Consider the following 27,755-nt stretch of genomic DNA (forward strand, 5'->3'; position numbering starts at 1 on the left):
CATTCACTCTATCTAGGCCTTTCAACATTCAATAGATTTCAATGAGACCACCTGACTGTCAGTGAGTACAGGCCCAGAGCCATCAAATACTCTTCATATGATAAGCCAGAAACAATTTTGTAAACTTCCTTTGACCCTCTCAAATGTCAGCACATCATTTCTTGGATAAAGGGCTGAAAGCAGCTCACAATACTCCCAAGTGAGGCCTCACCAGTGCCTCATAAAGCTTCGCATCACATCCTGGTTTTTATATTCTAGTCCTCTGGAAATGAATGCTAAAATTGTGTTTCCCTTCCTCACCACCGACTCAACCTGCAAATTAACCTTTAGGGAATCCTGCACAAGGACTCTGAAATTCCTTCGCACCTCAGATTTTTGAGTTTTCTCCCTGTTTAATAAAATAGTCTACACTTTTATTCCTTCTATGAAAGTGCGTGACCATACACTTCCAACACTGTATTCCATCTTTGACAATTTTCATAATCTGTCTAAGTCCTTCTCTAACCTCCTTGCATCCTCAACACTATCTACCCCTCCACCAATCTTTGTACCATCTGCAAATTTAGCCATAATGCCATTAATTCTGTCATGCAAATCATTGACATACAAAGTGAAAAGCAGCAGTTCCAACACCAACCCCTGCAGAAAACAAGTAGTACCAGCAGCCAATCAGAAAAGGCTCCCTTTATTTCCATTCTTTGCTTCCTGCCAATCAATTAATGCTCTATCCATGCGGGTAACTTTACTGTAATATCATTGGTTCTAATCTTGCTAAGCTGCCTCATGTTTGGCACATTGTTAAAGGCCTTAAAATCAAAGTACACAACATCCGCTGATTCTTCTTTGTCTATCCTACCTGTTACTTACTCATGGAATTCCGATAGATTTGGCAGGCAAAATTTCCTCTCAAGGAAACCATGCTGACTTTGATCTACCTTTTATCATGTGCTTCCAAGTACCCTGAAACCTCATCCTTAACAATCACCTCCAACATCTTCCCAACCACTGAGGTCAGGCTAACTAGCCTATAATTTCCTCCTCCTGCCTCTCTCTCCTTTTGAAGAGTGGAGCAGAATTTGCAATTTTCCAGTCTTCCAGAAGCATACCTGAATCTACTGATTCTTGAAAGATCATTATTAATGCCTCCTCAATTTCTTTAGCTACCTCTTTTAGAACCCTCAGGTGTAGTCCAGCTGGTGCAGGTGACTTATCTACCTTCAGACCTTTCAGCTTCCCAAGCACTTTCTCCCTAGTAATAGCAACTGCACTCACTTCTGCCCCGACACTCTTGACCATCTGACATACAGCTAGTGTCTTCCATAGTGAAGGCTGATTCAAAATACTTATTCATTCGTCCACCATTTCCTTATCCCCTATTACTACCTCCCCCTCATAATTTTCCAACAGTCTGATATCTCATTTCACCTCTCTTTTATTCTTTATATATTTGAAAAACTTGTGGCATCCTCTTGGATATTATTAGACAGCTTACCTTCATATTTAATCTTTTTGCTCCTTAAAGCTTTTTAGTTGCTTTTTGTTAGTTTTTAAAAACTTCCCAATCCTCTAACTTCCCACTAATTTTTGCTCTATTATATGCTCTCTCTTTTACTTTTATGGTGGCTTTGACTTCCCCTTGTCAGCCACGATTGTGTCATTCTGCCCTTGGAGTACTACTTCTTCTTTGGGAGGTGCAGAAGCCCTGAAGGCACCATTCAGCGATTCAGGAACAGCTTTCTCCCCTCTCCTGTCCACTTTCGAAATGGATACTGAACACTACCTCACTACTTTATTTTCATTTATTTCTGATTTTTGCACTGCTTATTGAACTTTAATATACATATATGATTGCTGTTATTGATTTTTTTCTATGTTTATCATGTATTGCATTGTACTGCTGCAGCAAAGTTAACAAATTTCTTGACATATGCCAGTGATATTAAATCTGATTCTGATCTATCCTGTGCCTTCCAAATTCCTCTCAAGAACTCCAGCCATTGCTGCTCTGCCATCATCCCTGCTAGCATCCCTTTACAATCAGCTATGGCCAGCTTCTCCCTCATACCTCTGTACTCTACTGAAATACTGATACATCTGACTTCAGCTTCCCTTCTCAAACTGCAGGGTGAATTCAATCGTATTATGATCACTGCCTCCTAAGGGTTCCTTTACCTTAAGCTTCCTAATTAAATCTGTTTTGTTACACAATATCCAATCCAGAATAGATGATCCTCCAGTGGGCTCAACCACGCTGCTCTAAGAGGCCATCTCATAAGCATTCTACAGATTCTCTCTCTTAGGATCCAAAATCAACACCTACCTGATTTTTGCAATCCACCTGCATACTGAAATCTGCCATAACTATTGTAACATTGCCCTTTTGACAAGGCGGAGAGTAGTGTTAAAGGGCTGTGATTCTGGCTGGAGGTGCATGACCATTGGTGTTCCACAAGGATTAGTACTGGGCTCGCTGTTGTTTGATTTATAGTGATGATACATTGCTATACATCACAACCACGGAGCACTGTTGCAGGAAAGTAGCATCCATCATCAAAGACCCCCACTGCCTACACTATGTTCTGTTCTCGCTGCTGTCATCAAGAGCCTCAGGACCCACACTACCAAGTTCAAGAAAAGTTGTACTGTAACCCCTCAACCATCAGGCTGTTGAACCAGAGGAGATAACTTCACTCCATCTACTCATCCCCATCACTAAACTATTCCCATAACTCATCTCATGTTCTCAATATTTATTGCTTTTTTTTTTCCTTTTGTATTTGCACAGTGCTTGCCCATCCTATTGGGTACGGCCTTTCATTGATTCTATTGTGTTTCTTGTGTTTACCGTGTATGCCACGTAAGAAAACAAATTCTAGGCTTGTGTATGGTGACGTGTATATACTTTAAAAATAAATGTACTTTGAGCTTTGATTTGGATTAAAATGTGCATGGATGGATTAGCAAAGTTGTGGATGACTCCAAGATTGGTGAAAAATTGTGGATAGTGTAAAGGACATCCAAAGAATACAGCAGGATATTTTCTCAGTGGCCACTTTATTAGGTACACCTGTACCCCTGCACGTTGATGCAAATATATCATCAGCCAATCAGTGGCAGCAACTCAATGCATAAAAACATGCAGATGTGGTCAAGAGGTCCCGTTGATGTTCAGGTAAAACTAAGTGACTTTGACCATGAAATGATTGTTGGTGCCAGATGAGGTGATTTGAGTATCTCAGAAACTGCTGATCTCCTGGAATTTTCACCGACAACAGTTTCTGTTGATTGCTCTTTAAGTACCTCATTTGATCATTTGAATGGTGCAGGAAACAAAAACATCCAGTGAGCTGCAGTTCTGTGAGGGGGAAATGCCCTGTTAATCAGAGAGGTCCGAGGAGAATGGTCAAGCAGACAGGAAGGAAACAGTAACTCAAATAACCATGAATTACAACCAACGTTCTCTCTAAATTTTTACAACTGCACAGTCCAACTATTGCTTTGAATGGGAACATTTTACACAGCCTGAAAACTGCGAGCACATTAAATGTCTTTTTGTAATTTTAGACTGAAATTTGAAAAATCAGATAATTTTGATCTTATTTATACTGAAATTCAGTACACTTTCAAAATTATATTAACATTATATAAAAGAAAATTCCAGCTGTGTGGCAACAAAGGCGATGTGCATGGGAACACTTGTGTGGCCACGCACCTATATGGCTTAGAGAGGACAGTGATTATAATTGTGTACACAAGAGCATCTCTGAATACAGAAGCCCATGAACATGAACTCAGTGGCCACTTTATTAGGACAGAGAAAAATTATCATTTTTCAAGGGGTGAAATGGCTAAAACAAGGGTGCATAGGTATAAGGTGCTTGGAAGTACAAGGGGGATGTCAGAGGTAAGTTTTTTTACACAGAGTGGTGGGTGTGTGGAATACACTGCTAGCAACAGTGGTGGAGGTGGATACAATAGGGTCTTTTAAGAGACTCTTAGATAGGTACATGGAACAGAAAAATAGAGGGCTACGCGGCAGGGTAATTCTAGGCAGTTTCTAGAGTAGGTTACAAGGTCAGCACAACATTGTGGGCCGAAGGACCTGTAATGTGCTGTAGATTTTTATGTTTCTATGAAAGTGGCCACTGAGTGTAGATCAGTTACAGATTTGACAGAGAAGCAGCAAATGGAGATTACTCCGGGCAAATATGAGATGTCTCACTTTGGAAGGTCAAATGAAAGGAGAAAGTATACAGGCAATGGTAGGCCCCTTACTACCATTGAAATTCAGAGAGATCTTGGGGTCCAAATCCATTTCTCACTGAAAGTGACCACGCAAGTGGATGAGATGATAAAGAAGGCATATGGCATGCTTGCCTTCATTGCTTGGGGTCTAGAATATAAGAGTAAGAAAGTCATTCTGTAGCTATGGTATATAAAATTCTATTCAAAGCAAATTTTATTCAAATTCCAACCTGATCGAGGTTTTTAAAATTATGAGAGGCATAGATAAAGTAGACAATCAGAATCTTTTCCCCAGGGTAGGAATGTCAAAGACCAGAGGAGATGCTTTTAAAGTTAGAGAGGGAATTTTCAAGGTGGTGTGAGACGCAAGCTTTTTTTTTTGCACAGAGACTGGTAGGTGTCTGGATGAGTTACCGGAGTTTGTAGTGGAATTAGCAGTTGGGTGGATTTTTGAGAAGCTTTCAGACACACACACAAATATGGATAATTATGGAAGAGGACATTTAGAATAAATTAAAATGCATGATTCACACAACAATATGGACTGACTGGTTTTCCAATGCCAATCTATTCAATGTTCTTTGAAAGTATAATCAGTAATCAGGCTACTTTTATATGCTGGATTGGGAAGTTTCGAAACTAAAAGATTAAGAAGTTAGACATGAAAAGTACAATTATGTTGAAGTTAGTCTTATCCAGTTGAGCTGATAAATATAAAACTTGAGTGACCAAATAAGAGGTGCAAGTTATCCATTTTATTCATACACTTACATCTCGATTGTTCTAATGATAATGATCTGATAGAGGATTAAGTATTTTGAACATTTTTGATATTGGTATTGGTTTATAACTATCACTTGTATCAAGATACAGTGAAAAACTTGTCTTGCATACTGGTTGCACAGATTAAATTAGTACAAAGTGTATTGAGGTAGAATAAGGTATGACAAAAATGTAAACACTAACAAAAAAGTGCAGTGCAGGTAAAAGATAAAGTATAAGATCAAAACAAAGCAGGTTGTAAGGCCAAGAGTCCATCCCATTGTACAGGACGTCCATTCAAGACACCGATGGCAGTGGGGATAGAAGTTGTCCTTGATCTTGATAGTACATGCTTTTAGACATTTGTCTTACATTTTTAATTCCCTGATTCTTACAATATTAAAAAGCATATTAATAGCAGGTCAGTTTAAATCTATTGGTTCATTTCTCTTTTTGGATTTAATTCACAGTTCTCAATGAAATTTATTTCCACTTATTGATTACTGTAGTCTTTTCTGATACTTCCAGCACCACAGAATCACTTATCCAGATCATGCATAACTGAACTCTGGGTACTTGTACAACTTTGGAAAACACGTAAGAACATTCCAATTTATTTGAATTTATTGCAGAGTGAGACTGCTATACTTTTTTAAAAATCTAAGATCAGGAAATTACCATGTCCCAATTATCGTTGTGACTGTACATGGTAAACATTGGTTTTATCAAGAGATGGAACAAGAGAAGAGGGCCCCTTAGATCCTGTATACAGTCAAAGCCAAGATGGTTGAAGTTTAGAAACATAGAAAAGAAAAACCCTACAGCACAATACAGGCCTTTCGGCCCACAAAGCTGTGCCAAACATGTCCCTAACTTAGAACTACCTAGGCTTTATCCATAGCCCTCTATTTTTCTAAGCTCCATGTAGCCATACAGGAGTCTCTTAAAAGACACTATCATTTCCGCCTCTACTACCATCACCAGCAGCCCATTCCACGCACTCACCACTCTCTGCGTTTTAAAAAAAACTTACCTCCTTACATCTCCTCTGTACCTACTTCCAAGCACCTTAAAACTACACCCTCTCGTGCTAGCCATTTCAACCCTGGGGAAAAGCCGCTGACCATCCACATGATCAATGCCTCTCATTATCTTGAACACCTCTATCAGATCACCTCTCATCTTCCGTCACTCCAAGGAGAAAAGGGCAAGTTCGCTCAACCTATTCTCATAAGGCATGCTCCCCAATCCAGGCAACATCCTTGTAAATCTCCTTTGCACCCTTTCTATGATTTCCATGTCCTTCCTGTAGTAAGGTGACCAGAATTGAGCACAGTACTCCAAGTGAGGACTGGCCAGGGTCCTATATAGCTGCAACATTACCTCTTGGCTCTTAAACTCAGTCCCATGATTGATGAACGCCAATGAACCGTATTGCTGCTTAACCACAGAGTCAACCTGTGTAGCAGCTTTGAGTGTCCTATGGACTCGGACCCCAAGATCCCTCTGATTCTCCACACTGCCAAGAGTTTTTCCATTAATGCTATATTCTGCCATCATATTTGACCAACCAAACTGAACCACCTCACACTTATCTGGGTTAAACTCCATCTGCCACTTCTCAGCCCAGTTTTGCATCCTATCAATGTCCTGTTGTAACATCTGACAGCCCTCCACACTATCCACAACACCCCCAACCTTTGTGTCATCAGCAAATTTACTAACCCATCCCTCCACAAAGAGTAGGAGTCCCAGAACAGATCCCTGAGGCACACCACTGGTCACTGACCTCCTTGAAGAATATGACCCATCTACATTTGCCTTCTGCGGACAAGCCAGTTTTGGATCCACAAAGCAATGTCCCCTTGGATCCCACGCCTCCTTACTTTCTCAATAAGCCTTGCATGGGGTACCTTATCAAATGCCTTGCTAAAATCCATATACACTACATCAACAGCTCTACCTTCATCAATGTGTTTAGTCACATCCTCAAAAAATTCAATCAGGCTCGTAAGGCACGACCTGCCTTTGACAAAGCCATGCTGATTGTTCCTAATCATATTGTGCCTCTCCAAATGTTCATAAATCCTGCCTCTCAGAATCTTCTCCATCAACTTACCAACCACTGAAGTAAGACTCACTGGTCTATAATTTCCTGGGCTATCCCTACTCCCTTTCTTGAATAAGGGAATAACATCTGCAACCCTCCAATCCTCTGGAACCTTTCCTGTCCTCATTGGTGATACAAAGATCACTGCCAGAGGCTCAGCAATCTCCTCCCTCACTTCCCACAGTAGCCTGGGGTACATCCCGACTGGTCCCAGTGACTTACCCAACTTGAAGCTTTCCAAAAGCTCCATCACATCCTCTTCCTTAATATCTACATGCTGAAGCATTTCAGTCCCCTGCAAGTCATCCCTACAATCGCCAAGATCCTTTTCTGTAGTGAATACTGAAGCAAAGTATTCATTAAGTACTCCTGCTATTTCCTCCAGTTCCATACACACTTTTCCACAGTCACACTTGATTGGTTCTATTCTCTCACGTCTTATCCTCTTGCTCTTCACATACTTGTAAAATGCCTTGGGGTTTTCCTTAACCCTGTCCACCAAGGCTTTCTCATGGCCCCTTCTGGCTCTTCTAATTTCATTCTTAAGCTCCTTCCTGCTAGCCTTATAATCTTCTAGATTCCTATCATTACCTAGTTTTTTGAACCTTTCATAAGCTCTTCTTTTTGTCTTGACTAGATTTACAACAGCCTTTGTACACCACTGATCTTGTACCCTACCATTCGTTCCATGTCTCATTGGAACGTACCTACTCAGAACCCCACACAAATATCCCCTGAACATTTGCCACATTTCTTCTGTACATTTCCCTGAGAACATCTGTTTCCAATTTATGTTTCCAAGTTCCTGTCTGAGAGCCTCATAATTCCCCTTACTCCAATTAAACATTTCCCTAAATTGTCTGTTCCTATCCCTCTCCAATGTTATGGTAAAGGAGATCGAATTGTGATCACTATCTCCAAAATTCTCTCCCACTGAGAGATCTGACGGCTGACCAGGTTCATTTCCCAGTACTAGATCAAGTACAGCCTCTCCTCTTGTAGGCTTATCTACATATGTCAAGAAACCTTCCTGAACACATCTAACAAACTCTACCCTATCTAAACCTATTTAAAACATTTGCATTGTTACCATTTTATTTAATTCTGCTATATTTCAAATACTGGAAAAACCAGTTGAAATAGCTATTAGCATTTTAGGTGATTTGTCACATAACAAGGTACAGATACAGGAAGAGTGTAAACAATTTACAAAGACTTCCGTACTGATAAAAAATAGGGTCAAACTCAATGACCAACTCTACCAATTGAAGAGTTATTTTTGGATACTTTCAAAGATGTAACTTCTTTACATATGTTTATAAATTTATTTGTATGTATGACGTGTTCGGTCACTAGTCTAACATTTTATAGCTGTCATTTAAACCCTGCTCTCAAAGTTCAATTGAAATTTATTATCATATATATGTCACCATATACAACCCTGAGATTCATTTCCTTGTGGGCATACTCAATAAATCCATATAAAACAATAATCATATTGGAATCAATGAAATACACATCAACTTAGATGTTCAACCAGTGTTCAAAAGTCAACAAACTGTGCACATATAAAAATAAACAAACAAACAAACAATAAATATCGAGAACATGAGATGAAGGGTCCTTGAAAGAGAGTCCATAAGTTGTGGGAACATTTCAATGATAAGTGAAGTAAGCGAATTTATCCCTTTTGATTCAGAACTGCTGATTGAGGGATAATAATTGTTCCTGGACCTGGTGGTGTGAGTTCAGAGGCTCCTGGACATTTTTCCCGATGACAGCGGTGAGAAGAGATCATGAGGGTCTCTGATGGTGGATGTTGCTTCCCTGCAACAACGCCTCGTGTAGATGTTAAATGCTGTGGAGGGCTTTACCCGTGACGGACTGGGCCATATCCACGCTTTGTAGGATTTGCCGTTCAAGGGCATTTGTGTTTCCTTACCAAGCTGTGATGCAGCCAAATCAATATACTCTCCACTACTCGTGGAGAAGTTTGTCAAAGTTTTATTATGTCATGCCGGATCTTCGCAAACTTTTAAAGAAATAGTGGTTCTGTCATGTTTTCTTCGTAATTGCACTTCCCAGGTGGGTCCAGGATAGGTCCTCTGAAAATGTTAACACAATGATATCTAAAAGTGCTGACCCTCTCCGTCTCTGATCCCCCAACGAACACTTCCTCCTTCTCCAAAAGTCAATTGTCAGTTCCTTGGTTTTGCTGCCGTTAAAGTAAGAGATTGTAATGGCGGCACCGCTCAACCCGATTTTCAATCTCCCGCCTATATGCCGATTCGTCACCAGCTTTGATTCGGCCAACGCCAGTGGTGTCGCCAGCAAACTTAGAAATGGCATTGGAGCTGTGCTTAGCCACCTAGTCGTAAGTCTAAAGCGAGTAGAGCAGGGGGCTAAGCACACAGTCTTGGGGTGCGTCTGTGCTGAAGGAGATACCTTGTTTGATCCCATTCAACCTGCTCATTGCCTCACATCCCATTCCAAACAACACACCCATTATCCCCATTAACACTCACCATCCCACATAATTGCCCCGCCCCATGCACCGCCTCACACGAATCTCCTATCCTGTCGGTCACGCCGCCCATACCATCGGCCTGACGCCGTTCCACCTCCACCGCACCTGCAATGAGTTTACTAGCCTCAGCCACGGAAGTAAACAACCTGTAAAACTATCTAGAATCATCTAGATCTCGTCTCTGTTCTACATGTGAAATATAACATGAAAAGATAAGGAAATTGTGTTGAAGATCTCATTTGCCCATTTGTTCAAAGTACACAAAGTACATCACGTAAAACAGGTGAATTATTGATGTTTCGCTTAAACCGACCCGTCAGGACTTGTCCCGTTAAGTTTTATTAGACGTGCTTTAGAAGTGTTGTCATTCACTGTATATTTTACTGCAGCAGCTGACCGACCACTGATGTTTTGTGGACATCTTTCGTGCATTTACAAGCAGATACATTGACGTCAACTCGACTCCTTAGATGTGATATAAAGCTGGGAGAGACCCCATGGAGCTGAAGTGCCAACCAACCCCCGCAGCCAGTGATCCATCCCCTGCAACTCTAGACGTTTTATACCTACAGCGCCAGGACAGGCAGGTGAGTAGGCAAGCATTTCTCTCCACTCCTACACTGAGAACAGCCGCTGTACCTATTCTGATCCGGCAGAAGTAAGTTCGTACCTGAAGCAGTTCGGTGCTCGAGTGCGTTCACAATCGTCCGTGACTTTTCAGAAAGGAGCAGACAAGTGGGCTAACATCGACTCCGCTCCTGCACTTTGGATGAATTAGATAACACTGGGAAAGACGCTAGGCATGGAGATTTCGATCAAAGGTACACCCTCACCATCCGTCAATCCAAACGGGTGACATTGATTTAAAAATAAAAGGTAATTTAGCTATGGTGTACTTAAAACTGTTCTCTGTTATAGAGGCAGAGAGGATAAACTGGTTGGAGCACGTTGCTTATATTTCTCTTGAATTTTAAGTTGCAAAAATAATCTGGACAGGAAATTTAGTCAGTAGAAACTGATTTGAGCAGAAATGATTTGTAAAAATTGTAGCTATTTTGATAATATTGCACTAATGGACAGTTGAATTACAAAAATCTGCTTTGATATTTGACTTAATTGTCTCAAATTTTATTTTGCTCCAACTTAGAACTATAAATCTGCAGGATCCAAAAAGGTAAAGCGCAGGACAGAGTGAGCACCTCTGCAACTGGTGGAGTCTTTGCCAGTTCTTTCTAAAAGCAATGAGGTTAATTCCACCTTGGTTACTAACCTTTTAATGGAAATTAGCTCATTTTTTAGTTAATCGGCAACTCTCCTGCAAATGGCAATTAAAACTAGGTCAATTGTTAGTGTGACTCAGGAATAGAGCTTGGAAGAAAAGATACTGAAGTTAGAAATGTTGGTACATGGAATTAGGTCTCTAATAAGTACAAATGTCTTTGGAGGGTAATGATCTGGTAAATGGCTTACCCCAATATTCTTTTATTTTATAACCAGATTTCTAAATCCTTCACTCTAAACGTAAATAGTAACGATCAGGTACATGACTCGATCGGATGAGGGTGACGAAGAGACTGATGGAACTGTTGCCTTTCAGTTCCGGTGACTTGGTTTCATTCTCCAGTGCTGTCTGCATGAAAATTGCACATTTTCTCTGTGGTCTAGATGCTCTGGCTCCTCCCATATTTCAAAGAGGTGCAGGTTGTAGGATTAATTGGGCTCTAAAAGTTGGTCCTATTGTGCAGTGGTGGTTTCCTGGCGAATTTGATGGGAATATGGGGGGGGGGGGGAACATTAGCATAGAAATTGGCTAATCATTCTATTAGCTAATTCTATATTAATTCTACACTGGGTGCTTGATAGTTGGAGCAGACTCACTGGGCTAATATATTCCATTTCTGTTTCATTTTCCATTGGAAAATTAATTAAATAGTAGGATTTTTAAGTGTTCAAACTACAACTACATTCGTGATTTTAAAGAAACTCTAAACCTTTAATATTAGTGCTTGAACAGAGGAGATGTCAGGGGTAAGTTTTTTTTACACAGAGAGTGGTGAGTGCATGGAATGGGCTGCCGCCGGCAGTGATGGAGGCGGAAACGATAGGGTCATTTAAGAGACTCCTGGATGGCTACATGGAGCTTAGAAAAATAGAGAGCTATGGGTAAAGCCTAGGTAGTTCTAAGGTAGGGACATGTTCGGCACAGCTTTGTGGGCTGAAGAGCCTGTATTGTGCTGTATGTTTTCCATGTTTCTATTAGTGTTTACAAATAATAGCTTTGTCAGATTAACTCAAGACATTTTGTATCAATGCTTTTGATTCTTTTGTTATTGATTGTTAAATTTTACAATATTCAAAAATATTTACTTCAGGTAGCATAGCTTAGTACTTTGCAAAATTTGAATAGATATTATGTGACTGATTTTAAAACTGCAGATATTTATGATATTTAAGAGAAAATATGTATTTTGGGAAGTAAAATAATACATGCTAATGTATCAAAATGATGAACTCCTAAATTATTTTCCTGATATGACATTGGATACAGAGAAAGATTATTAGTGGAAAGATTTTAAATATTTGAGAAAACTCAATTGATTTCTGGCTTTCTCATGAACTACAGCATATATGGAGTTTCATGAACTATAGCATATATGCAGTTTCCTAAACTGCAGCATATATGCAGTTTCATAAGAGCAATACTTAACTTAACAACAACCTCAAAAGGACCCTGATTTCCAAATTAAGAATCCTGAGCTAAAATTTCCAAAGTCTGCTTTGGTGCAACCAGAGTTCTAACTTTAATGGAAATGTATCAACATTATCATTAAGACTTCCTTCAGTTTTAGATCATTTGCATCATTTGCTTTGCAAATGGTGTCATCTATTATACTAAGTGTTTAAATACTTTCTGTTCACCTGAAAATCTCTATATTAGTATACACAGTTTCTTTATAAACGTAAATGATTCTGTTTGGAAATGTTTTCATGAAAAATAGACTATGGATCAGTTCAGAAAATAGTATAGAAGTGCTAGAGAGTACATCATCAACACTATTTAGTGTCATCTCTCTGCTTAATCTGAATTGTCAGTGAAAAAGCCAAGTTGGTCGCTTTGTATAGAACATAGAATAGTACAGCACAGTACAGGCCCTCTGGTCCACAATATTGTGCCGACCCTTAAACCCTACCTCCCATATAACCCCCCACCTTAAATTCCTCCATATACCTGTCTAGTAGTCTCTTAAATTTCACTAGAGTAGCTGCTTCCACCACTGACTCAGGCAGTGCATTCCACGCACCAACCACTCTCTGAATAAAAAAACGTTTCTCTAATATCCCCCTTGAACTTTGCACCCCTTACCTTAAAGCCATGTCCTCTTGTATTGAGCAGTGATGCCCTGGGGAAGAGGCACTAGCTGTCTTGTATACCTCTATCATGTCTCATCTCATCCTCCTTTCCAAAGAGTAAAGTTCTAACTCCCTTAATCTCTGATCATAATGCATACTTTCTAAACCAGGCAGCATCCTGGTAAATCTCCTCTGTACCCTTTCCAATGCTTCCACATCCTTCCCATAGTGAGGTGACCAGAACTGGACGCAGTACTCCAAGTGTGGCCTAACCAGAGTTTTATAGAGCTGCATCATTACATCGCAACTCTTAAACTCTATCCCTCGACTTATGAAAGCTAACACCCCATAAGCTTTCTTAACTACCCTATCTACCTGTGAGGCAACTTTCAGGGATCTGTGGACATGTACCCCGAGATCCCACTGCTCCTCCACACTGCCAAGTATCCTGCCATTTACTTTGTACTCTGCCTTGGAGTTTGTCCTTCCAAAGTGTACCACCTCACACTTCTCCGGGTTGAACTCCACCTGCCACTTCTCAGCCCACTTCTGCATCCCATCAATGTCTCTCTGCAATCTTCGACAATCCTCTACACTATCCACAACACCACCAACCTTTGTGTTGTCTGCAAACTTGCCAACCCACCCTTCTACCCCCACATCCAGGTCGTTAATAAAAATCACGAAAAGTAGAGGTCCCAGAACAGATCCTTGTGGGACATCACTAGTCACAATCCTCCAATCTGAATGTACTCCCTCCACCACCACCCTCTGCTTTCTGCAAGTGAGACAATTCTGAATCCACCTGGCCAAACTTCCCTGGATCGCATGCCTTCTGACTTTCTGAATAAGCCTACCGTGTGGAACCTTGTTAAAAATCCATGTAGATCACACCCACTGCACTACCCTCATCTATATGGCTGGTCACCTCCTCAAAGAACACTATCAGGCTTGTTAGACACGATCTGCCCTTCACAAAGCCATGCTGACTGTCCCTGATCAGACCATAATTCTCTAAATGCCCAGAGATCCTATCTCTAAGAATCTTTTCCAACAGCTTTCCCACCACAGACGTATAGCTCACTGGTCTATAATTACCCGGGCTATCCCTACTACCTTTTTTGAACAATGGGGCAACATTCGCCTCCCTCCAATCCTCCGGTACCATTCCCGTGGACAATGAGGACATGAAGATCCTAGCCAGAGGCTCTGCAATCTCTTCCCTCGCCTTGTGGAGCAGCCTGGGGAATATTCTGTCAGGCCCCGAGGACTTATCCGTCCTAATGTATTTTAACAACTCCAACACCTCCTCTCTCTTAATACCAGCATGCTCCGGAACATCAATCTCACTCATATTGTCCTCAGCTTCATCAAGTTCCCTCTCACTGGTGAATACCGAAGAGAAATATTCATTGAGGACCTTGCTCACTTCCACAGCCTCCAGGCACATCTTCCCACCTTTATTTCTAATTGGTCCTACCTTCACTCTTGTTATCATTTTGTTCTTCACATAATTGAAGAATGCCTTGGGGTTTTCCTTTACTCTACTCGCCAAGGCCTTCTCATGCCCCCTTCTTGCTCTTCTCAGCCCCTTAAGCTCCTTTCTTGCTATCCTATATTCCTCAATAGACCCATCTGATCCTTGCTTCCTAAACCTCATGTATGCTGCCTTCTGCCACCTGACTAGATTTTCCACCTCACTAGTCACCCATGGATGTAAAATGTATGTAAAAGTACATTTTAAAGAATGAGAAACCATAATCCAAAAGTATCCAAATTAAAGGGTTTGTAGCAAGTAATCAAAAAAGTTTTTTTAAATTGTCTTTTATATCCAATGGATTCAACTACCAGAGTAAAGTTAAGTTAAACCACTCAAAGGCGATGAAAATGCATCACTTAAAAATAACTTTTCTAGGAATTGAGCATCACTGGTAAGGCCAGCATTTATTTAGCACCCTTAATTGTATTAATGCATTGATGGTGAACTGCTCCTAGAGTGTACAATCACCATCTGCCTGGGTAGGTAAGTGACAGATGCAATTTTATGTGGAGAAGTATGTGGTGTATTTTGGGCAAAATCATTGGAAATGTGCTGAAGGCTGTGTAGGAAGTGGAAGATCTAAGTGTGCAAATGCATTATTTAAATGTAAAGGATATTTGAAGTTATATTTAGATTTATAAAGAGAGAGAGCAAAGGGGGGTAGGTATCCATTTGCCAACCTCTCGTTTCAGCAGGTTTTCTGTAGACAGCAGTCTAATTAATCGCTCAGAGTTTGCTTCAGCAGTGAACAAACAGTACGTGGTTTCTAGCTTCAAATCAGCTGTCTGTGAAGTTTAAACAGGACGTCAGGCTTTCTTTCACAATATCAGTTTGAATTTTATGCAATCTATATGGGATCTAAGGAGTCTTTTTCAAAAACAATGATCAGACAATCTGGCCGTTTCCCCCCCCCCCCCCATTACAATGTTCTAAAATTACATTCTCATTGTACGACAGCAAAGACTAGATCAGATACACGGGATTAGAGGAGAATTTTAAATAGAAAATAAAAGCTTTAGAATTTTTAAATCTAGCATTTTTCTGAGGGGGAAAGTGGTTCCACATTTTGAAAAATAATTACTCAGTACTGCTCAGTTATTACTTAAAAAAAAAAGTGACTCTTGCTTGTAAAAGGACTTGAACTTTCTCATAATCCCAAAGAGGCAATTTCTATGATCATTCCAATTACAGAGTATTACTGATGGCAGCCTTTTGATTACGCATTTACCTATTCTGTAGTGTGCTGTCAGTTTTCCCAGCAGTAGAAGCAAGACAACCTTGCCATTATTACAGTAGTATTAAAGACCTCAAGTTCAATCTTTTGTTAATTTGGAAAACCTAAAGACAGTAAGCTAATGAGATTTAATACTGAAAAGAGCTGTTAGTCATTAACGCAGCACAGTAGACAGGTAATTAAAATAAGTTATTTTGGTGAATAGAAGCAGTCAGAGGAGTCTTTGAGGTGACAACAATTAATCTGAGCACTTTTCCTCCCATACTCTACAATGAATTGGAGCAGTTTAATTATGACCAGTATTCTGACTCTAGTTATCCTGAGTTTGCATGGAATCAATGTCCTTGGTCTCACAGCGCCATATTAGGTGGCCTTCTAAGAGTCAACCAGCAACTCTCTGTATCTGAGTGTTCATTGACACAGTTGGAGCAGTGAAACAACGACTGCCACTACAAACTTGATGTCGACTCACACCCAGCTTTGCCGCCGTGAAAGGCCGCCAGCGATTTCAAACTTTAAATGCATCTGGTGGTCAGAGATGCTTAAAATTTGAAATACCAATGTTAAAATATGAAACATTTTTAATTAATAAGAATACAGTTAAAACATTAAAGCAAAATTACTTTTAAAAAGTCGTACCTGCAAAAGTGTCCTCTGGAATATGACCTTAAAACAAGGCCTTGCCTAAGTACGCCTCTCGAGAATGCAAAAGGTAGCATCCAAAACTGATCAGCAGATAAAAGTTTCTTCTGCAATCATATTGACACTTGGCTCCAACCAATAATATCAGAAAGAGATTACCTTTTACTTTACAGCCTTGCATTGGCACAGTTTGGTAGTTCCTCGCTACTTCAATAATTAATCCACAGAAGTGCATAATTGCTTTTTAAAAGGCAGACTAATGGTGAATGTAGTGCTATGTAATGATATGGGTTCGGGAGAATGAGAGGCTTCTTAATGAAACTCCTGTAAATGCATTAGATGTGACCAGTCCTCCGTGAATTGCTGACGGTTCACTGTCAAATCTGTCATTTCCCTACAAACAACAGGTGACATTTGCATATATCCCTTGCTCCATATGTTCTTCAATGTGCCATGTGTGCTACTTTCCAATGCATTTCTAAAAAGATGAGAAGTGAGGACCTTTGTAACTAATTACATGGAACTTCAATTCTGAACAATCACAGTCATGGAAAAATACAGAACAGAAACAGACCCTTTGGCCCATCTAGGCCCTGCCAAGCCATTTAAACCACCTACTCTCATCGACCTGCAGTGAGACCACAGCCCTCCATCCCCCTGACATCCATGTACCGATCCAACCTTCCCTTCAGTGTTGAAATCGAGTTTGCATGCGCCACATGTGCTGGCAGCTCAGCCTACGCCCTCACGACCCTCTGAGTGAAGACATTTCCTGTCATGTTCCTGTTAAACTTTTCACCTTTCGCCCTTAACCCATGACCTCTAGTTGTAGTTCCACCCAGCCTCAGTGGAAAAAGCCTGCTTGTATTTACCTTATCTATACCCCTCATAATCTTGTTTACTTCTATCAAATTTCCCCTCAGTCTTTTGTGTTCTAAGGAATAAAGTCCTAACCTATCCAATCTTTCCCTAACTCAGTTCTTCCAGACCCGGCCACATCCTTGTAAATTTTCTCCGTTAACCTTATTTACATCTTTCCTGTAGGTAGGTGGCTAAAGCTGCAAACAATACTCCAAATTAGGCCTCACCAGTGTCTTGTATAATTTCAACATAACATCCCACCTCCTGTAATCAGTACTTTGATTTATAAAGGCCAATGTACCAAAATCTGTCTTTATGATCCTATCTACCTATGATGGCACTTCCAATGGATTATGGACCTGTATTCTCATCGCTTTGTTCTATTGCAGTCTTCAGTGCCCTAATGTGTAATTCACACGCTGGTTGGTCCTAACGAAGTGCAACAGCTCACAATTGTCTGCATTAAATTCCATCTGCCATTTTTCAGCCCATTTTTCCAGCTGGCCTAGATCCAGCTGCAGGCTCTGATAGTCTTCCTTGCTGTCCACTACCCCACCAAACTTGGTGTCATCCACATTTGCTGATCTGGTGAACCACATTATTATCCAGATCATTGGTATAGATGACAAACAACAAAGGACCAGACCAGCATCGATCCCTATGGCCCTCCACTAGTCACAGGCTACGCATCAGAGAGGCAACCATCTACTACACTCTCTGGCTTCTCCCTCAAAGCCAGTATCTCATCCAATTTGCTACCTCATCCTGAATGCTGAGCAACTGAACCTCCCATGTGGGACCTTGTCAAATGTCTTGCTAAAATCCATATAGACAACATCCACTGCCTTGCCTTCATCCACTTTCCTGATAACTTTCAAAGAACTCTAAAAGGTTGGTTAGATATGACCTATCATGCACAAAGCCATGCTGACTATCCTTAATCAGTCCATGTCTATCCAAATACTCATATATCCGGTTCCTTAGAATACATTCCAATAACTTTCCCACTACTGATGTCAGGCTCGCTGGCCTATAATATCCTGGTTTATATTTAGAGCCTTTCTTAAACAATGGAGCAACATTAACTATACTCCAAACCTTCAGCACCTCACTTGGGCCCCTGCAGTTTCTGCACTTGCCTCCCACAGGGTCCAAGGGAACACCTTGTCAGAACCAGGGAATTTATCCACACTAATTTGCTTCAAGACAGCAAACACCTCCTCCTCTGTAACCTGTGTAGGCTCCAGGACCTCACAGTTGTTTTGCCTCACTTCTATAGACTCTGTGTCTGTCTACCAAGTAAATACAGATGCAAGAAATCCATTCAATATCTCCCCTGTCTCTTTTGGCTCCACGCTGTGATGGAAACACTAACTAAGGGCACTCAGAGTGACCTCGAGTTTCGTTTTAAGAGTTTATTGACATGATATCATGAGAGTCCGCAGCAGTCTCCACCGCCACCAGAACTCTGAATTCTAGGTTATACAGAGCTCATATTTATACAGCAAGACAAACAACTTCACATAACTTTGTTTGGCATCCCACGGTCAGTACATGATCAATCGCTTAAAAGAGATGTCAATTATTCTCTCAGCTTTATCATCCAAGGTTATTCTCGACACGCATCAGCAGTCTTAAGCCCAGCTGTTCCAGAATGGTCAAGTATCCCATCAGACATTAGTTTTAACTACTTCTACCACACACACATAGATTACTGTTCTGATCTCCGATGTTGTCCCTTGAAATCCTTCTGCTCTTAAAATATCTGTAGAATCCCTTGGGATTCTCCTTCAGCTTGTCTGCTAAAACAACCTACTGTCTTCCTTTAGCTCTCCTGATTTCTTTCGTAAGTGTTCTCTTATATTTCTTATTCTCCTTAAGTACCTCGGTTGTTCCTGCCTGCCAACCCGCTATGAACCTCCTTTTTTGTAACCAGGGCCTCAATATTTCTTGAAAACCAAGATTCCCTAATCCTGTTATCCTTACCTTTTATTCTGACAGGAACATACAAATTCTGTACACTCAAAGTTTCACTTAACAAGTACACCTTTGCCAGAAAATAGCTGTCCCAATCCACACACGCCAGATTATTTCTGATACCATCAAAATTGGCCTTTCTCCAATCTAGAATCTCAACCCATGGATCAGATCTATCTCTTTCCATATTTACCTTGAAACTAATAGGATTGTGTCCACTAGATACAGTGTTCCCCCTGCACAGACCTCTGTCACCTGGCCTGTCTCATTCCCTAATAGCAGATCCAGTATCGCAGGCTGTCTCGTTGGGACTTATATGTACTGATGAAGGAAACTTTTTTCAACACATTTGACAAACTCCATCCATCTTGTCCTTTTACAGTGTGGGAGTGCCGGTCAATGTGTGGAAAGTTAAAATCACCTACTTCCACAACCTTATGTTTCTTGCAACAATCTGTGATATTGCTACAACTTTGTTCCTCTATGTTCCATGGATTGTTGAGTGGTCTATAATATAGCCCCCCATTAACGTGATCATTCCTTTCTTATTCCTCCATTCAGTTCCGCCCATAAAGCCTCACTAGACGAGTTCTTCAGTCTGTCCCAATGGAGTACTGCCATACCATTTTCCCTGATGAGTAATGCCACCCCTCCCCCTTTAACACCTCTCACTCTGTTGCATCTCAAACAGCGGTACCCTGGAATATTGAGCTGCCAGTCCTGCCCCTCCTGCAACCAAGTCTCACGACAATGTCATAATTCCATGTGTTAATCCATGTTCTGAGCTCATAATCCTACTATCCTCCAGCTTTCCGGGCTGAAATGCCCCATTGTGGCCAATTCATTTGTAGTTGAGATATTGCAATAATGGTGAAGCTGTTTTTATTGCCAGTCCCTTGTGGGTGGCATTTCAGAAGGCTTTTGATAAGGAGCCACACACGAGGTTGCTTAACAAGATTAAAATCTTATGGCGTTACAGAAATATACTGGCATGGGCAGAGGAATGGCTGACAGGCAAGAGGCAGCAAGTGGGAGTAAAAGGGGCCGTTTCTGGCTGGCCGCCAGTGACTGGTGGTGTTCCTCAGGGGTCAGTGATGGGACCGCTACTTTACACATCGTTTGTCAATGATTTGGATAATGTAATTGAGGGCTTTGTGGCAAATTTTGCGGAGGATACAAACATAGGTGGAGGGGTAGGTACTGTGATTGCAGCAGGAATTAGACAAACTGGAAGAGTGGACAAAAAAGTGGTAGATGGAATACAGTGTTGGGAAATGTATGATAATGCATTTTGGTAAAAGGAACAATAGTGCAGACTATTATCTAAATGGGGGGAAGATTCAAACATCAGAGGTGCAGAGGGACTTAGGAGTCCTTGTGCAAGACTCCCAGAAGGTTAATTTACAGGTTGAGTCTGCGGTAAAGAAGGCAAATGTGAAGTAGCCATTTATTTCAAGGGGAATAGAGTATAAAAGCAAGGAGATAATGCTGAGGCTTTATAAGACACTGGTCAGACTGCACTTAGAGTATTGGCTACAGTTTTGGGCCCCATATCTCAGAAAGGGTGTGCGTCATTGGAGAGAGTCCAGAGGAGGTTCAGAAGGATGATTCCAGGAACAAAGGGGTTAACATATGAGGAGCATTTGGCAGCTTTGGACCGATACTCACTGGAATTTAGAAGAATGCAGGGGGATATCATTGATAGGACTAGATGGCTGGATATGGAGAGGATGTTTCCTCTGGTGGGGTATCCAGGACTGGAGGGTGCAGCCTCAAAATTGAGGAGCAACCCTTTAGAACTTTTTAACTTCAGAACCCTTAAAGGAGGATTTTTTTTAGCCAGAGAGCAGTGAATCTGTGGAATGCTCTGCCACAGACTGCAATGGAGGCAAAGTCCGTGAGTATATTTAAGGCAGAAGTTGTTCATTTCCTGTTCAGTCATGGCATCAAAGGATATGGCGAGAAGGCAGGTGTATGGGGTTGAGTGAGATCTGGGATTAGCCATACTGGAATGGTGGAGCAGACTCGATGGACTGAATGGCCTAATTCTGCCCCTGTGTCTTATGATGTTGACATTGTGTTTCAGCACCTCAGTCCTCATGGGGATAATGATTCCACAGTACTGATTGGCCAGGATTTCCAGAATGCCAGCAGATTAATTACTTTAGAGGTCACAGGTTCTCTATCTTGCAATACCTTCATGAACTGGCCCTGCATTTGATGAGAATGTGAAGCTTTTCATGAATGGTTTTATTGTGATGGCCCACTTGATATAGTGAGTTCAAATGTATAACTTCGATGAGTTCGGTCTCTAGGCTTCACGCACCATTTGACTACTGTTCTTGGATTGTCTCTCCTTGCATTCTTAATTCTTCATATTCTTAATTCTTAATATTTCTTGCGTTGATAACATAGAAACGAATCAGCGAAACTTGACCAGAGAACTTAACAATCCATTTATCCATAATTGTACAGATCCCCTTCCCAATTCACAGCATAAACAAAATGTATAATTGACATTGATTTCACCTTTGCAGATGTAGTAAATTGCATTTGACTTTAGAGGAAGCATTTACCACATTTAAAGATACGTAATATAATTTCTCTGTGGAGTCCTAGTTATTTTCTTTAACTTAAATCCGGTAAGGAGAGTGATGATGTTCAATATCTGAAAATTTATCTAGATTGGTATAATTGAGCTGAAAGAAGGATTCTGGTCTTTCTTGTACAACTTCTGTTTTATCTTCTTATTAATGAATAGGCCCCCATGACCTGTCTTCAATGCCATGAGAGAACAAGTACATCTTTACTACTAACGTTGTGACTTAGTCCCTGAGCGCAGCAAAAACTTTTGTAAACATCCAGTGAGCTGTGCAATCTCAAGTGTGTCAAATAGTTAAATTCCAATCTAGGAAACAGACGAAGGTACCCATAGTGCCAATACATTAAATGCTACATTACACAATTTAACGGCATTCAATTTTGACCGTAGGTTGCCCTTGATCTGCAGTGTAAAACATTTATTCAGGATATGTAGATATGGAAAGAGTTGAGATTTAGCACAGGTTTTCACAAATCTATCCCTTTGTCAGTGCTAATTTGCTATTAGATTTGATATAGTGCATGTACAGCAAGTAGGATGTATGACATCAGTGCTATTTACCCTGAAAGGTTTGTCTGTCACTGAGCACAGTTCAGATCTGTTCCTAATTTTAAAATATGAAAAGTTAAAACAAGGATAACTTTTCTCAAATGTTCCTCACATTAAATTTTCCATCTTTCATAACAATTGCTTAATTTGGACTGCAGCTCATTATTGCTAGAAATATTCTGTAAATCTCTGAAATATTCCTTTTTTAAAAAAACTTGCTAGTTGTATGGGTGTTCATCGTTTATGATGTGAGAAATCTGCCAGCACAAGAATAATTAAGAAAATTGAAAACTTAATGTTAAAGTGCATTTGGAATTATCTAAATTGCATTCAGCATTCACATTTCCAGTCTGAGAACGTGAGCAGCTGCTTTGTAAACAGATGCTATGACTATCTTGTTCTATGTTAAAGGATGGGGAGGTTATTGGTCAAAAATAAATGTATGGGTCTTCAATTCCAATGCCTGCTGCTGGCCTTGGCTTCTTTTGGGGACAGGAGTTCATCAGTAATCTGTCTGAGGCTAACAAGTAACAGAGACTGGCCGCCTGTCATCCAGATGCAGAGGGAAAACAAGATCATTCTGTGCTCCAGACTGGATGGTGGACTAGGAAGATGTGGCCAAACTGATGTGCAAGTTAGTGCAGCCATTGGTAGTAATTGTTACGTAAAACTGTTTTGAATTCTAATATAAGGTGCAATTTAAATACCAGCCTTAAAATAATCTCACAAGTTTGCAGAAACCAATTAAGGGAGAATGTAAGACACAAGTTGTAAATTGAAATTCCCTTTTCCACAGTGAATGAGATTTGATTTTGGCTTTTAAAATGACACACAGTTCAAGAAGCTGTACGTTCAATGCCAAAAATTAGCAATCAGAATTCAGCTCGAATTTGTATAATTTCATTAAAAGGAGTGGCGCCTCATTGCAAATCATTTGTGGGCCATACCTGGTGAGGTTGGATTTTACTGTGACTCTTGTCTTTGCTTTCAGATCTCCAGTCAGCATGACAACAACACCACTGATTTTCATTGCAACCTGTTTGCTACTTGTCAGCCATATCTCCCCTGCTGTGTGTCGCGCTGCAGATCTGAGTATTTTCAACAGGCTGGCTTCCAATGTCAGCATAGCCAGTGGTGAAGATAATGATCAAGTTCTTGCCTACATTCTGAGGGAAAAGTTACTCCAACTTTTGGAGCAGAATCCAAACTACTTGAAGATTCACTCTCAGTCATCCTTGGATCAGATTCTGAATGAGATCCTTGAAGCCAGTCACCTCCTGCATGAACTTTTCCCAAACACGGAAACACCAGTGTCCACTCAAGAAGCAGAACTCGACATGGTGCCAGCTTTTTCTGAACGCTCAAAGAGATCTGCTGACCCAGTCAACTCCCTGGATCTCACATTTCACCTTTTGAAGGAAATGATTAAGATAGGAAAGAATAAGAATCAATTGATACAGGCAGAGAAAAATCGGAAAATTATGGATGCCATTGGCAAATGATGTAACTTGTAGCAGTGTAACTTATCAAATTAGAGTTAATTTTTTCCCAAATATTTATCATATGGATCCAAAGTTATTAATGAAACTGCTAACCAAATCTGTCTTTTGAACTTGTGTAATTCCAAAAGATATTCTATTCAAAAATTTATCAAATAAATAAATATTCATGAAATTGTGCAGCATCAAATAATTGTCATTTTATAAAAGCATCATTTTGACTAACACATTATTCAGAGGGGACGGTTGGATAGAAAACAGCAGTAGTCTGGGACTGATTCATGAATTGAAACATATTTCATAATAGATGATCACAGTTGAGCTAATTAGTACTTGAATTTGGATGTATGAAATAGAGAAAAAAATTACAAGTTAGAAAATCATATCTTGTAGAAATTTAATCAATATTAAAAATAATATTCAATCAGTTGCATCATGGATTCAAAGAGATATTGTCAGTCAATTGTCATCACTTGTTAGTCTTCATCAAATGAAGAACACTTTGGATGTCTTAGAAATTAATATAGAGATAGAATTTTTGAAATAAAGCATCCACATTCCACATCCAATACAAACATGATCTTACTGGGTAACAGTCCGAATGACTTATTCTTATGTTCTTAGCATAACTTTGCAAAGTATCTATTAAAGAGAATTGGCTAACTTCAAAAAGAGATGTAAACTAAGTGGCTAAGCTGGATGATTAACGCAATAAGCCTGCTGAGCAATCTGCAGGAAATGAAAATGCCAATTGCGCTTTGTACAGATGCTTTCATATATTACCTAATCCAATTTCATTCTGTTCCTTGCCATTACCTGTATATACATCCATCAGAAATTTACAAACCCAGTCACGTCTCTGTGAATACTTCCCTACTTGCCTTTTAACCAACTAGCTGACAAGATTCATTAGTTTCGTTTCAAAATAATGTCTCAGGATATTAAGGTCTCTTACACATTTCCTTTTCACGAGGCCTGGTCTCAATTCTCTCTTCATTAACTCCTACCACTCAGTCTCTTTCTTTAGTAAATAGTTTGACATTTGATTTTTGTAGACCAAGACTTCAGTTCCTCCAAAGTCTCTTATGACAAAGAGAACCCACAAGGATGAGACAGTTTGGGTGAAACAAATAAATTATGACGCAAACACATTTCCGGTGACTAACAAGATGCATAGCTGAAAAAATGAATGGGTTACAAATACAAGAATATTGAATATGACCCATAGATAATACAGTTACTTAGATATACATTCTTGGAAAACAATTCATTGAACAGAATTTTGTAAATTAAAAACTGGACGATATATTTAATGGATAGTTCAATACAGCAATCAAAGACTTACGCCCCCAAAAGCCAAGGGCATTATAGCAAAGATGCTTACATTGAAGAATTACTGTATGTCTTTCAGACCTTAACTGATGCATTGATTACTTCCAGCACATGGCTTATATTTTCACTTCAGATTTACACACAAGATTGTTAATCTAAAAATCTGTGGAAATTGGTAAAATAGCAGATTATATGGACCTCCTTTCTAAATTTACTTCATCTAGAAATACAATTGCTTGAAAATTCTAAACTAACAAAATGCAGAAGTATCCAAGTGTTGCTTTTTTTAAAAAGAGAGATTCAATATTGCAAAGTTAATATTACCCTAATGTTTACTGGAGTGTTTAACATTTTTAGTGTTTTAATTATTTGGTCTAATTGAGAAATCACAGTGCTGTATTAATTATTCACATCGCTGTGATTGGTGAGCTAAAGAAATCATTTTGCAAGCTTGTCTAATCATCAACAGTCATTCAGTACTACAATGTGTGTGAACCTTAGTCCCAATGCATATCAGCAGACTACTTCATGGGTTCAGTCCTCATTCTCTTCACGTGACTTCAGTGTTGACCTGAGGGGAACAATCGAGTTATTACATAGTTATCTGTGGTTCTGAATAAGAATCCAGAATCATAGAGTCAGAGAACACTACGGCACAGAAGCAGGCTTTTCGGCCCATCTAGTCCAGGCCAGAATATTAATCTGCCTGCACCTGGACCATAGACCTCCATAAACCTCCCATCCGTGTATCTAGCCAAATTTCTCATAAATGTAGAACTAGAACCCAAATCCACCACTTCCACTGGCACAATCTCACCACCCTCTGAGTGAAGAAGTTCCCCCTCATGTTCCAATTAAACATTTCACTTTTCACCTTAACCCATGACCTCTAGTTCTAGTCTCACCCAGCCTCAGTGGAAAAACGGGCTTGCATTTACCCTATCTATAACCCTCATAATTTTGTATACCTCTTTCAGGTCTCTCTCATTCTTTTATTATCTAGGGAATAATGTCCGAACCTATTTAAGTTTTCACTATAACTGATCCTCAAGTCCTGGCAAAATCCTTGTAAGTTTTCTATGCACTCTCCATCATATTGACATCTTTCTGTAGGTAGGTGACCAAAACTGCAAACAATACTCCAAATTAGGCCTCAACAATGTCTTATACAACTTCATCGTAACATTCCAACTCCCGTACTCAAAACTTTTATTTATGAAGGCCAATGTGCAAAAACTTTCCTTAATGACCCTATCTACCTGTGGCACACTTTCAAGGAATAATAGACCTGTATTCCCAGATCCCTTTGTTCTACCACACTCCTCAGTGTCCTACCATTCTCTTTGTAAGACCTACTCTGGTTGGTCCTCCCAAAGTGCAATACTTCACACCTCTCTGCATTAAATTCCAACCACCATTTTTCAGCCCATTTCTCCAGCTGGTTCAAATCCCGCTGCAAGCTTTGATAGTTTTACTCACTGTCCACTACACCACCAATCTCGGTGTCACGCGCGAATTTGCTGATCGTTGATATAAATGACTAACATTAATGGACCCAGCATCGATCCCTGAAGCACTCCACTAGTCACAGATCTCCAGTTAGAAAAACAACCATCTACAATCTACTCTGTCTTCTTCCACAAAGCCAATGTCAAATCCATCTTGAATGTCAAACAAATTGGAGACTTTCCCTTAAAGTTAATAAATTTAGGAGATGTTTTGATAGATCATGAACCTATGCTGTAGGTTTGACATCTATTAACATATATTTCAATATTAAAACCATATAGAAAAAGCTGACTGTAATACAGATGTAGTCTTTAGTGCACTGTTGAAAAAATATCATGCATAATTATACACAGTTGAAATAATTGACCTATTTATTTATATAGGAATCTAAATGGGAAACAAAACAACTACAATTTTTATTCCCTTATTTAATGACCAGAGAAGAATGCTATTTGAATCTTATGAAATATTTCCCAATTTCAGCATTTGTAAGAGAAGTTCACTGCAAGGCCTGCAACGTAGATCAGGATCAAATCAAACATTAGGTTTCAACTGTTTCAAATTTACTTACTTTAGAGAAATAAAAAGGACTATAAAATAAACAAGACCAGTTAAGCTCAAGAAAGCTAGATTTGGCCACATCAAATGACACTCAAACATCTTGCATTCCTAAAACCTTCAACTAACAATCTAAAATAAAGATGAGTACAGGAGTTAGTTCACATCGTTCATTAAAACACACAGCTTCAAGTTGTATGACTGTGATGAGCTGAAAGCGATCAACTCTTTGGAGTGAGGGAGGACGACAGGTGATTTGATAGAGATGTACAAGATGATAAGAGGTAAAGATAGCCAGAGTCTTCTTCCCAGAGCGGAAATGGCTAATTCAAGAGGACATAATTTTAAGGTGATTGAAGGGGGAATGTCAGAGGCAAGTTATTGACATAGAGAGTGGTGTATGTGTGTGTGGAACGCCCTACCAGGGGTGGTGGTAGAGGCAGATACATTAGGAACA

The 27,755-nt window shown here is 39.9% G+C and overlaps 2 protein-coding genes across 3 annotated transcripts in view; one reads left to right on the forward strand and one right to left on the reverse strand.

Annotated features, from left to right (window-relative positions):
- The first annotated feature begins 10,127 nt into the window (after window positions 1-10,127).
- Window positions 10,128-23,986, forward strand: uts1 (urotensin 1). Of its 2 annotated transcripts, none has more exons than XM_072278977.1 (2): window positions 10,128-10,231; window positions 23,392-23,986. In XM_072278977.1, the coding sequence occupies exon 2, from the start codon at window positions 23,405-23,407 to the stop codon at window positions 23,900-23,902; it is 498 nt and encodes a 165-aa protein (XP_072135078.1). In that variant the 5' UTR covers window positions 10,128-10,231; window positions 23,392-23,404; the 3' UTR covers window positions 23,903-23,986. The 2 variants fall into 2 exon arrangements, with proteins under 2 accessions (XP_072135078.1, XP_072135089.1); XM_072278988.1 differs by lacking the exon at window positions 10,128-10,231 and adding an exon at window positions 10,463-10,520.
- Window positions 23,987-24,282: 296 nt separating this feature from the next.
- Window positions 24,283-27,755, reverse strand: part of trim54 (tripartite motif containing 54) — a 62,563-nt gene continuing 59,090 nt past the window's right edge. The window contains exon 9 of the mRNA XM_072251413.1: window positions 24,283-25,802. Coding sequence (XP_072107514.1) covers window positions 25,792-25,802 — 11 coding nt within the window. The 3' untranslated portion in view covers window positions 24,283-25,791. The remainder of the gene's footprint in view (window positions 25,803-27,755) is intronic.

This window comes from Mobula birostris, chromosome 2 (genome assembly GCF_030028105.1).
Source record: "Mobula birostris isolate sMobBir1 chromosome 2, sMobBir1.hap1, whole genome shotgun sequence".
In the NCBI taxonomy this organism is placed as follows: domain Eukaryota; kingdom Metazoa; phylum Chordata; class Chondrichthyes; order Myliobatiformes; family Myliobatidae; genus Mobula; species Mobula birostris.

Coding starts and splice junctions, on each gene's coding strand:
- uts1 (XM_072278977.1), top strand. CDS start 23,405: ATGACAACAACACCACTGATTTTCATTGCAACCTGTTTGCTACTTGTC.